The sequence below is a fragment of the Olea europaea genome, chromosome 12, assembly GCF_002742605.1.
Source record: "Olea europaea var. sylvestris chromosome 12, O_europaea_v1, whole genome shotgun sequence".
Taxonomy (NCBI): domain Eukaryota; kingdom Viridiplantae; phylum Streptophyta; class Magnoliopsida; order Lamiales; family Oleaceae; genus Olea; species Olea europaea.
In genome coordinates, this window is record NC_036248.1 from 27,293,463 (window position 1) to 27,305,969 (window position 12,507).

The window sequence follows — 12,507 nt, forward strand, 5'->3', positions numbered from 1 at the left end:
TTTTCAAAAAAAAATATTATTCCACCAATTTTCGTTTTCAAAAAATGGGGCCAAACAGGTACTTATTTTTCATACTTATTTTTAATTATACATTAAAACAATAAAATATCTTAAGCGTAAACTCAATTTTTTTTTAATCATATAGTCTCTAAAAAATACTATTTAAAACTATGTTTTTTCAAATTTTAATGCCATCAAATAGAGAGTTATTGTTCCAATGGTCATTGAATTTAGATCAATATCTTTGATTAGTCACTGAAGTTTAAAATATCGAGTTTTGGTAATTGAATTTAGATCGATATCTTCGATTGCTCACTGAAATTCAAAATGTCGAGTTTTTGCCACTAAACTTTGGAAAATCTTGTATGTTCCTCACTAGCATAACTGTTGAACTTTGAAAAATATCGAATTTACAATGAGTAATGTACAATATTTTTCAAAATTTAGTGAGTAATGTAAACATTTTTTCAAAGTTCATTGGCCAAAATTCGACATTTTAAACTTAAATGAGCAATGGAGGAGATATACCTAAGTTCAGTGACCATTGGAACAATTAACTCTTAAATAGAGGCTTAGTTACGATTCGATCCTACTTGTCGCTCCTCTAGTAGAAATATTGAACCCCAGTTTTGTTGCCTAGGTTACATATTAGGAATACCCCATAAGAGAATTTTCTCTACTCTCCAATTAATGAAGGGGAGCAAAGCCCATTTTTTACTCCCTCTATTGAACAATTTGATGTTAATCAATCATGATCTTACTTGTTTAATGACTTCAATAAACTAAAAAAAAAAAAAAATTCATACGTTTTAATCACACATTTTTTAAAATGCACTATTACAAAACTCATTTTCAAAAAAAATAAATAAATAAATCTCAAACTAAATTTAATTTGCTCAAAATCGAAAAATTAGTAGAATCCGGATTAATCAACTTAGGGCTTGCATTTTCTTTTATGGACGACTTTAACCACATTAGAGAATCAAAAAGATAAAATGGAGCACAATAATCCTCACTCTTAAATTTGCATACTTAATTCAATACATAAAGGATTTAATGATTTCTAAGAATAGATTCATCTTTTTTATTATTTTTATTTGGAAGTTGTTATTAATTTTAGTAATCAAAATTATAATGAATAGAAAAGTATTAGCATTTTCATTTATATGCAGTAAAAGAAAAGGTTCCTTCAAAACAATTATTTATTTTAGTTCAAAGTTCCTCCTTTCTTAATTTTAAATAGTCATCTTTAACTATTTATTTCACGTCCATCATTTAATAATTTTTCGTTTCAAAATATGTTTCGTATAGTTGGTCGGAAGTTCTTTGAAGTGCTATAAAGAATATACGCTCACGATTGAGAAATATAACCCGTAAATAAGTCAAAGGAGATGATAAGCACGAATTACATTTACTAAATTCACCAGTACGACATCATTTTTTTATCGATTTTACAAGTATTACAAGCACGTCGTTAGTACTTCAAAACAATGTGAAAAACCTTTCCTAACAATCGAGAATTGCAATTCACTTGTAGACTAGCTCGATGAAATTGACAACAAAATTTTCTTCCTTACTTATTCCTTTTTTTTTTTTTTTTTGGGAGATGAGATTTGAACCCACCCCTAGATCCTCCCCGCTTGAAAATAAATAATTTAAGTTTTAAATTTTAAAATTAATACATTTTAATTTGTTGTTTCTATTTTAATTTCAATTTAATAAAAAATTAAATTAATATATTTTAGTGTAACATACATATTATAACTTGTGTTTTAATGGTATAAATGTGAGGGTTGAAATTTTACCTATAAAAGGTTATTAGATTTCATTATTGTATATATCTTAAAAATCGCTTGAAAGTACTCCCTATACATTTTATGTTCATATACTTTTGGTGACTCGATAAAAGTCCATTCACTTATCTTCATATGGTCGTACTCATAGAAAGAGAATCAGTTGTGAGCCATATGAGTTTTATCTTGGAAACGTGTAGTGTCGAAAGTATTCGCACGAAGGAAAGACAACACGACTTTATGACATCGTCTTTAATGTGACTCCCAAAGGCTTGCATTCTAAGATTGTTCTTATTTTGGAATTATAATGTTTATATTATTATAATATTGTTATATTTATGCAATTATTGAATTATGTTGTTTATATTTGTTAGTTGATATATTTATCTACACACAAATCATCCAATTTTTCCAATAATCTAAGGCCGTATTGAGTGATTTGTGTGTAAATGAACATTTCTCATGGGTTGTATGATATGATTTGAAAATTATAAGCGGGCAGTTTTATGATGGAACATCTTCACAATTATCTTTTAATAAGGAGGCTCATTTCTATTTAATCCTCAAGAGGTAAATTAATTTACCATGTTTTGATGCTTAGGTGTCAAGAATATAAACCATTTAGTGTAAGGTAACAGTGACGAGTATTTAATTGAAAAAAAAAAAGACCATTATATTATTTAATTTATATTTGTAACTCATATATATTGTTATTAATATATTTACTGTATTAAAAAAAATGATTGAAAAAGTGAGAAATATACATCTTATACTATTATGATGCTAATTTCTATTTGCTTACTTGATGACTACAAAAGGGAAAATTATTTCCAAGCTATGATACTCAAGCTGAAGGTTAGATTATGTGATTTTCACAGTCATTAATATTTGTGAATATACATGAATTTCGCAATTGTTTTTTTCAATGATTAGGTGAATGATTGATCATGGTATAAGTTTGCTGGTGATATTCTGAAATTACCATGCATATATGTGGAAATAGAAACTTATTGAACAAATTATGTTAGAACATGATTGTTAGTCATTTCAAAATTTATTTGTTTAATCTTAACTTCTTGGTAATAAGAGGTATGAGTAAATGTTTCAAAGAAAAGTTTTAGAATTTAAATAGAATAAAATGTTGTAATCGATTGTATAAAATGATGTAACTGACACTTGGATAATTAATGTTATAATATTGTATACTCTATGTTGGAGATTTTCTAAATTTCATCTCCTTTTATTAATAGGCTTTGCAAATAATTGCTGGAGAGTGAATATTAGTAACTAAAGAGAGGGGAAAAAAGGGAGAGTGATATATTGGTGAATATATATGGCGTAAGATGCAAAAAGGGTAAATTTAACTCGCTCTCAATAACTCCTAACGAAGGAACATACTAAGATGTGATCCCCTACACACGTGTACTCATAGTGTCAAATTGGTATATATTTTTACTTTGCTTACAAGTGTAGCGTATGAGTATTTGAAGTTATAAGAAAAGTTAATAGTGTCTCAGAACATATTCCACTTTATTGCCTTAAAGCATTAGGTGTGGACTTTTCAAGTTTTACTTTATTTTGGAATGAAACACTTGACGATGCCTAGGTTGTTAGTCATTTTCTTTAGTGCGTGATGATGATAAAATTTTGAAGCAAGAAGTAAACTAATTGTAAATCATAGATGGGTTATTGTCTTGAATATTGTAACCATAAACCTATAAGTTTTAAATTTCAGAATTAAAGGTAATTTTAATTTTTCAAATTTCTATTTTAATTATCTTCTTAATACATAATTAAAAACTCATAATTTACACTGTAACATATATTTTAATGGTCTAAATGTTTCTTTTCATCCAAGACATAGTGCAAATGTCTTAAATCTAGGAGGCAAAATGTGATAAGAATGTGAATTTGATTTGTAGTATTGTTTTAATATCATTCATAATTAGTGGTACTCTACTTCGATAGGTATTATAAGGATTTGTTTGGGAGTGATTTTTCATCCCAAAAAATTAATTTTTTGACTATTATTTCACTATTTCAATCGTAAAGTTTGACTTCTTCTTTCACAAGTGGTCCCCACTTTTTTTCCTAACGGTTACAAAATCAATTCTCAAAATCACTCACAAACGGAGCCTAAATATAATCAAATATTTGGTTATAATTTATTGTTATAATATTTTGCTAATGTGTTTAATAATAATTTGTGGATCTATTGGTGGATGAAAAATCATGAAAATGAGGAAACATGCGCATTAACCATCTCTACAAAATGTTGGATCATATCAAAAGAGATAAATTATAAGATTGTATACTCATTCTATTCAAGTTGGATATCTTTGAAACGTAGGGGTGTTTAAAATTTCAAATAGATGCACTTTACATACTTTGTCGTAAAATTGACTTTGAAAAGTGTTGAAATAAAATTGTAGACATACAGGTAAAATACAAGAGCTCAATGGATCCATTAGTGCAAACATATTAGAAGTATGCAAATTGCAAGTGGAAAATAAGAGCTTGTAAATATTGTGGTATTAATTTATTGCTCAAGAGGGACGTGAATAAATAAAGTTCGAGATGGACATATATAAAGCATCGAAGGGAATGAGCTTAAACCTATAAGGGAGTCACCTTTGAGAATCATTTCCAAACTTTGTAATTGAAGATCCCATAAAAAAAGTTCAATGTGGTATGAACAACCTGCATTGCATAACTTGTTATAATATTATTTTATTTGTGTTCATCCCTATGGTGATAATATTAATAAATGTGATGTTAGGAATGATTTAACTCTGAATGAGTACCGAAGCGAGAATTTTCGCAAAGTGTGGATCACATGCATCCTTAGAAGACTCATCTATATAAGAGTTGTCATGAGACTGTGGTTATGGGATTGGGCTATTTCTTAAAGACTTTTACTAGAATCAAGATTAGAATACATGGTCATTAAGAGCATTATCTGTTATGAACTAGAGCCTAAATCGATACTCGATGTGGGACAATTGAAGTTTGGCTAAAGTAACTTAATTTAAGGTTTGGTCCATTATGACACTCTCAAATCGAAATTGTTATCACTAAGTAAGGTTCAAGTCCAAAAATCACCTACACCTATTACACAGTATCACGTTTTATATATATATATATATTCAAAGTTTAAAACTTGTGGAGGATTGATGGGAAAATAAATAATTTAAGTTTTAAATTTTCAAATTAATACATTTTAATTTGTTGTTTCTATTTTAATTTCAATTTAATACAAAATTAAATTAATAATATTATAGTGGAATATATGTATTATGACTTGCGTTTTAATGGTATAATTGTGAGGGTTGAAATTTTACCTATAAAAGGTGATTAGATTTCATTAGTGTCTGTCTTAAAAACCATCTAAAAGTACTCCCTATATATTTTATATTCTTATACTTTTGACAACTCGATAAAGGTTCGTTCACTTATCTCCCTATTATCGTACTCATAGAAAGAAATCAACTGCGAGTCACATATATTTTATCTTGAAGCCGCGTAGTGTCGAAAGTATCCGTACGAAGGGAATGCAACATGACTTTAGGACAACGTCCTTGACGTGACTCTCTAAAGCTTGCATTCTAATTTTCTTGTTATTGTTGAATTATAATGTTTATATTGTTATAATATTGTTATGTTTATGTAATTATTGAATTATGTTATTTATATTTATTAGTTGATATGTTTATCTACACACAAATCATCCAATATTTTCAACATGGGAAGCCACCAAATGCATTATCCGACAGATTACAAAGGAGGGTACAATGGACTTAGAAATTGCTCAATTTTTTGTTAGTTTATGGACAGTCTCCGCATGGGCGAATGGTTCCCTAAACCCGACCAAATCATATTACATAACATGACAATGTTTGCTCAATTGCCTGAGTCATTGCCTCTAACCCATATGATAATGACACGTGGCACCCAAATCATATTTATAAAATTAAACTGTTGAAGAGATGGAACTACATTTTTAGTAAAAATGTGTAAAAAAAAATATCAAAATTACATTCACACTTTCAAACGTTTAGCATCTTTTACACTTGAGGTCTACAAGTTTTGAACTTTTAAGCAATCAACCTTCACTTTTCACAGCAAAGTGTTCTTTTGAACAGATTCCAAATCCATAAAGATAACTTTACCACTAAAATAACAATTGATAGATTTTGGACCCAAATACAAAAGTTGTTAAAGAAAAGCCATTAACTGTAAAATAACTCGCTTTTAGTACAAAAAAATATATCACAAAACCGTAAGCTCCATAGCAGTGGGAAGAGTCCAGATTCTTAACATTCTTTATCCTTTGTCATGTTCAAAGAAAAGCAAGATCATTCAGATCTCATGGGGACAAATGTCGTCCCTCTTCGACCTTTGGTCGACGACCCAACTGTACTATGTGTAATGAGAAACTCATCAACTATCCCTTTACACACCATTGTTCTACTTTCGCATAGATACGTCTATTCACTTATTATGTTTCAGCCTGGTCTGCTGCAAAGAATTACATTAGTTCATTTTTCTTCCTTGACACTCTCCAGTATTGTTTAGCACTTCACCAAACAAGAAACTAATGTATAAAATTACAAAAGCAGGATTTAGAAAACTTATCTTCTCCACCAATCTGGCACTTTCAGCCTCCTGCTCCTATGTACAGCAAGATTTACAGCAGGAAGTTTATCCCGAACCTGTCGCCAAATCATATTGACTGCATCTTCCTTCTTTGCGGGGTATTGGTATTCAAAGTGATGTGAAATGCTCCGAAGTCTCGACCACATTTTCATCCATTTTTCTTTTGGGATTCCCTTCAACTCATTGAGCATGTAGTCCGGTTTTAATGCATCTTTAACCGAGAAGAAAATTGAGAACTCCTTGTAGTCTATTTCACTTTCGTAGGGTAGCTCGATTTTATCGCTCACTATGACAGGAACACAGTGGCTCACGATGGCATCAAAAAGGCGGCAAGATGATGGAGTGTCTCCCGCAGGATTTAAACAGAATTTGGATGAACGCATTCCTTCAGTCGACTAGTTTAAGAAAAGAGGTGGACAAAGTGTGAGATGGAGACGAAAATAGTTCCTTTTGTTCAAAAAGAAAAATTTATGGGAGAAGTTATAATGACTCTACTGAAGGAGCTCCTTGCAGAGTATGGTCAAACTTTGATACTTCTTCCATAGAATTTACAAGAAAAATACTTGTTCGAAACATTACATGATCTTAGGCAGATGATTTGGTTGTGAAATGCATTACTTAAGGAAGCAAGCATGTTTGGCCAAGCTCAAAGAGTTTTGTAAGTAAATAAATGAGATTTATTGGTCAGAGTTAGAAATAAGCTACTTATTTTGACAGTAAGCTAAAAGTTACTTTTTACTCAGAAGATGGAAAAATATTAAGTTATCCAAACATGAATGACGGCATGATTTTGATTGAAAAATAAATTTACTTTTCTTAAGCTTAGCCGGACATGCTTGATGATATCTGCAAATATCTGTGGCATCGAGGAAGCAAAGGAAAACAAATGGTGAGGTTACTGACATGAACTCGGAATACAAAAGTAAAATTGCTAGTGCGCCGAAGAAAATGTGACTGAAAAAAAGGGAAAAGGGAAAAAGAAAAACTGCCATTAAAAGAGCTCGATATTTCCATATAATTGAAATGAAAAATGACAGCTAGAACTTGATTTTATTCACAGATATTTTTTTCACTGACAGGAGAAAAAGAAAGACAAGAAACTTACAGTTCTAAATCCTTCTTTTGATGCACTGCCTTCTTCATATATGACATCTTCATTTTTTCCTAATATTCTTTTCAGTTTAACACGAACTAGTCCCTCCTGCCACATGAATACGTAACAGGAATATTTGCTTCATAAAAGCATAAGGTTAACTCTTTTTTTTTTTTTTTTTAATTGGCATTACAGCGTACCTCTTTCCTCACAGTCCTCCCACGGAAGAAGAGAAGGGTTTTACGAGACTCGTACGGATCCTCTTTGTTATCACTGAGATATGATTCCACCATGTGTACATATGGAGCGACAACATCTTTTGCCAGTTGAGAAATACTCATTATGCGACCAAAATCGGCAACAATAAAAATGGAAGCATTCACTTTATCACGATGAATTCTGAAAGCATTAGGATGATGTATAGGAATTACATGGTCCCGTCCAGCAGACCTCTGCCAGTGTTCGGATCCTCTTAAAATCTCAACAATTTCATGCTGCAATAAGTAGCAACGAATATCAAATTCTAACCATGCAAAGAAAAATCAACATCAGAAGCCATAATAAAATGAAAGATTATTCATAATTCCAACCATCAGACAGAATAATGAACTCCATGCAATATACTGAAGGGGATAGATAAAACTACCGCATTATCATTTATGCCTAATCCCTTTTAAGTTGATAAACTGTAGCATCTCAGACAAATTTTTCTTAATTGACTAACTTATTCAAGATGATAACACAGTGATCAGAACTCATCTGATAAATAAATATACGAAGTGATAAATGAGGTCCTAACCGCCCCAACTTATTAACAATAATTTGGCCTACAAAACCAAAATGACCCACACATTAATTGTGTAATTTGACAACTACTTAAGGAATGCAACTTAGAAAGAATAAAGTTCGTTTGCTAAGATCTACTTATGGTGACATCCAGTGAAACAGTATTGTTCACAAGACAGTAAATGATTACTCCTCAATTGCATAGTGAAGAGGAAAAGGTTGGCAGGTATTTGGGCCTAAAAATAGGAGACGGAGAGCATCCTTGGCTAAACTTAAAAAGATTACTCAAGTATGTAAGCATCAAAGTAAACAACTTTTTAAAGGTCATAGTTGGAAACAAGGGACTTATTTTGTCAATAAGGTAACTTACTTCCAAAAAATGTAACATTTTTTTCCTTGAAAGTAAGAAGAGAGTAAGTTATCCAAATACATACAAAAACAAGATTTGCTAAGCTTAGCCCAACATGCTGTCTGATCTTATGTTTTTTGTTTCAAATTACCATTACACAAAACATGCCACCTCTAACACATGCACGTACATATACGCAACCATATACATTGTTATTAATTGAGAGATTCACGCTGCTATATTAGAAGAAGATTCCTCAATAATTTCACATTTCTTAACTTAAGGATGCATGATAATGATAATCAATGCTCAGCATTTGCTAAAATTGCCTCTTTCTGCTCAGTTGGCTTTGATAGATGATGCGGTTTTTCATTCATTTGAATTAAGAATGTTAAAATAACATGGTTTCTTGCAGGTTTGGCAGATGAGGACAAGAGTCACTGGACCTTGATTTTTATCCATACCATGAGCATGTTGGGAAATGTGGCTTTCTTACAAGCCATGGGATCCACAAATTGTGTGGACCAAAATGTACACAACTTAGGGTACCACAACAAATAAGATAAGTAGGTTCGGAATCTCAGAATCCTTTTTTGCGCTAAAAGATTGACAAGGTCAGCTTTATTTGCTCTAACAAACAATACTTAAGTTGTATATGACCACCTGACAGAGGTTGTGTTCATAATGTTGGAGATTACGATAAAAAATAAACACTTACTGTGGGTGCAAATTTAGAAATTAGATGGTAATTTGTACTCTCATAATAATTTCTAGTCAAAAAAGTTAAGAAACCTTTTCATTTGATATTTTAGTAGTAGAATTTTTAAGTTTTTCAATTTTGCTTTTCTCCTCTCTTTCGCTTTCTCTTTTTACCCCTCAACATCAAATAGGATTAGAGCTTTCTTTCTTTTGGTCAAATTCTTCTAAAAACAGAAACATATTGCTAACCATAGAAGAAGCAAAGACAATATATGTCGGCGGAATCTGATTTTCTCAGCTGGTCCATCAGCCCACTAACTTGATCAACCCAACCAGAACTTAGCCCAGTAAGATTTCTGCCAGTCAAATTCATCATCCCATTAATCCTTCAAACACACTGAAAACATCAATCCACGCATAACCTTCATGCACCTTACGTACAACTGTGTTCATCTGCCACCAATGGTCCATGCAGCTCAACTCAATGGACTTAGAATCGCCTGCTCTACTCAACCTCATCATCTCCGACCTCCAATAACAATCAGGAAACTATACATTATCCTTCACAGAGCGACACCTTGTGACCAATCAGTGAACCTTCCAACAATTCTTCCAGAATATGCCACAGATGAGTCACCTCCAGCCCTCGTACCGTTGTGGGCTGAGATGAAGCTAAAATCGTAAGAGAACTGCATACAACCTATCATAGAAACCAATAGTTTGATCAATTTTAAACCATAGTTAAGCTACTTCCATTGCTCAGGACCATTATGGCTCAACTCGAGGAGCAAAGGTTCCGTGGTGACTTTTTTGAAATTCCTTACGTCACCATTTACATGGTGTGAAAGATGAAAATAACATGGTCCTTCAGAGAACCCTATTAAGGGCATAGAAGTAAGAACTTGAAACTAACATGCCCATTGGTTCTTGATATTCTTGTCCAAGTTCCTTCACTGAGCCTAGTGATGGATCTCGGTCTACTCCTCGAAAAAGAACCCAGTATAGTGAACCCATTGGATTTTGATACCGAATAAATCACGAACGATAATGTTACTTGTTGGGAAATTTTCAGTCGGCATCGACCAAATGATTGAATTAAATATCGACATATCAATGAAATGGCACGACCCTAAAACTACTTGGGCCGTGACCTAATTTAATTAGAGACACTCATGGCCCATTTAATTCTTGGATGGCTCTCTTTAATGTTCCGTCCCTTGATCATTTGTTGGTCCGATAGCCCATTGTTAGAGCCCACCTAAAATATACCCTAAATCATTGTGACCGTGAGTGTGCTTTGCCTTTTTGAGAGAAAACTGGTGGCTGCCCTTATTGTTCTTCTTCTTTGTGCCTTGGCTTCTATTGCTTTTCTCTTTGCCTTTGTCGCTTGCAAACCACCACCATATTTGTGTCCTTAGTGGATACATTGAGTTGAGCAACCCTAGAAAACTAAGAGTAGTGGGTTTTGGTTCATTGATTTGATATGTTTGATGAGGTCAGGATTAGTAAACTCAGTCCAAAAAATTACCGATTTCAAAGAGCTTCCGCAATAGAACCCCAGTGCCAATCTTATGCCTACTCAAGTAAGGCTCGTATGTCTTCCTCCTCCGTTTTGCCATTAATAATTCTCAGTAAAATAAATTTAACTAGCTTTGAACCATTTAGGCAATTAATATAACCATCAAAATTACACTAATCAATTACAAAATAAAAAGGAGAAACTCAACAAAAAAAAGTACCTGCAATTTGATGTCAATCTCTGTATCCGGGTCTGTCATATTGCGGCCATGTACATTGACGCTGAGAGAAGAAAAGAAAGGCACAAAGAACACATCAGCTAGCTCCGGATCCATAACCCGAAGAGCCTCTGGGCTCGACCCGGAATCACCATCCTCATCCCCATTGTACAGCAGGGACGCCATCATCCAATACTCCACGCTATGCTGCTTCCGGAGCCCATTATTCTCCCTCCACGCCGGAAAATTCTCCGCCCTCACCGGACTCTCGTCCGGCAATGAACCGTCGATCATCCCCACATTGAACCGCCGCGGCAAATCGTACATATACACTCGGAGCGGCGATCCAGTGCGGCAGAACGTAGAATTACTCGATTGGGGTAAGAACGAGAGAAATCTTGATTTGTAATCAACGGTTCCTGTAAATGTTAAAGAAAAACACAAGAAAAGGAAGAACACAACTAAACAAGCGAGACTCTTGTTGATCACGTCCTTCATTTTGTTCTTGAACACAATTCTTTGTGTGTCTACTGTGCGTTGATCTGAAGTGGGATTTTTGTAGGAGTGAAGAATGAACAAAGGAAGACTGGATTCGAGGAAATGAATAAGAATTTCGGATTTTGGATTTATATAGCTTCCGAGTGATGGGGGGAAAATGTACGAGCCTAGAGTGTGGGTGGGGATTTTTTTGTCTATGTACCATGATATTTTGGCACGACGGGACGGGATGAAACGTCTTTGGATGGGATACAATTCAACTATAGAAATATGAGTGGGATAGGAGTGGAGATTAAGGCCCTGTCTGGGCATGATTTTTGGGTGGATTAAAAGCCAAAAACTAGCCGTTACTTTTGACCAAGGGCCTCACATGTGAGTATGGTAGTCAACGAAGGCGGCTGGCAACGGCCCAAAAATCACTGCCAACAGCAATATTTCCCTGAAAATCACAGCCAGACAGGACCTAAAATATTCGAATTCGAGAGAATTATGTTCTCCATCCTTCCGGATTCGATTGATTGAGATGGAGCAGGACATTTAGCTCACAATTTACCATGCTATTTGTACGTATTTGTTTCGCGCGGGTTAGTCGCTAACAATTAAAAAGGATCAGACGATTGTGTAAGGGACAAAACCTCTTGAAACAAAGTCCCAAAAAGGGGTCTTCTTTTATTGGCGATGAATTTTACAATTGGAAATGAAAAATAACGTGCCTCCAAGGGGTGCAAGTACACGAGTTACTGAAAGAAAAGTGTTCAAGTCTAAAAACTAAGGAAATGAAAATTACATGTTCTCTGTTCGAGAGTTTTGGATTCGGTCCTTTGCTTCTATGTCCTTTCTTCCTTTTATACTTCATGAACGATCTCTTTGTGATCAACCGCCCTAAAAACTGCTTGA

At 33.4% G+C, this 12,507-nt stretch overlaps 1 protein-coding gene across 1 annotated transcript; it reads right to left on the bottom strand.

The window, feature by feature from the left end:
- Positions 1-6,060: 6,060 nt before the first annotated feature.
- On the bottom strand, positions 6,061-11,864 carry LOC111406242 (probable arabinosyltransferase ARAD1). The gene is made up of 4 exons (XM_023035540.1): positions 11,116-11,864; positions 7,743-8,036; positions 7,555-7,650; positions 6,061-6,844 (listed from the first exon to the last, which is right to left on the bottom strand). The coding sequence occupies exons 1-4, from the start codon at positions 11,608-11,610 to the stop codon at positions 6,425-6,427; spliced, it is 1,305 nt and encodes a 434-aa protein (XP_022891308.1). The 5' UTR covers positions 11,611-11,864; the 3' UTR covers positions 6,061-6,424.
- Between the last annotated feature and the right edge of the window lie 643 nt (positions 11,865-12,507).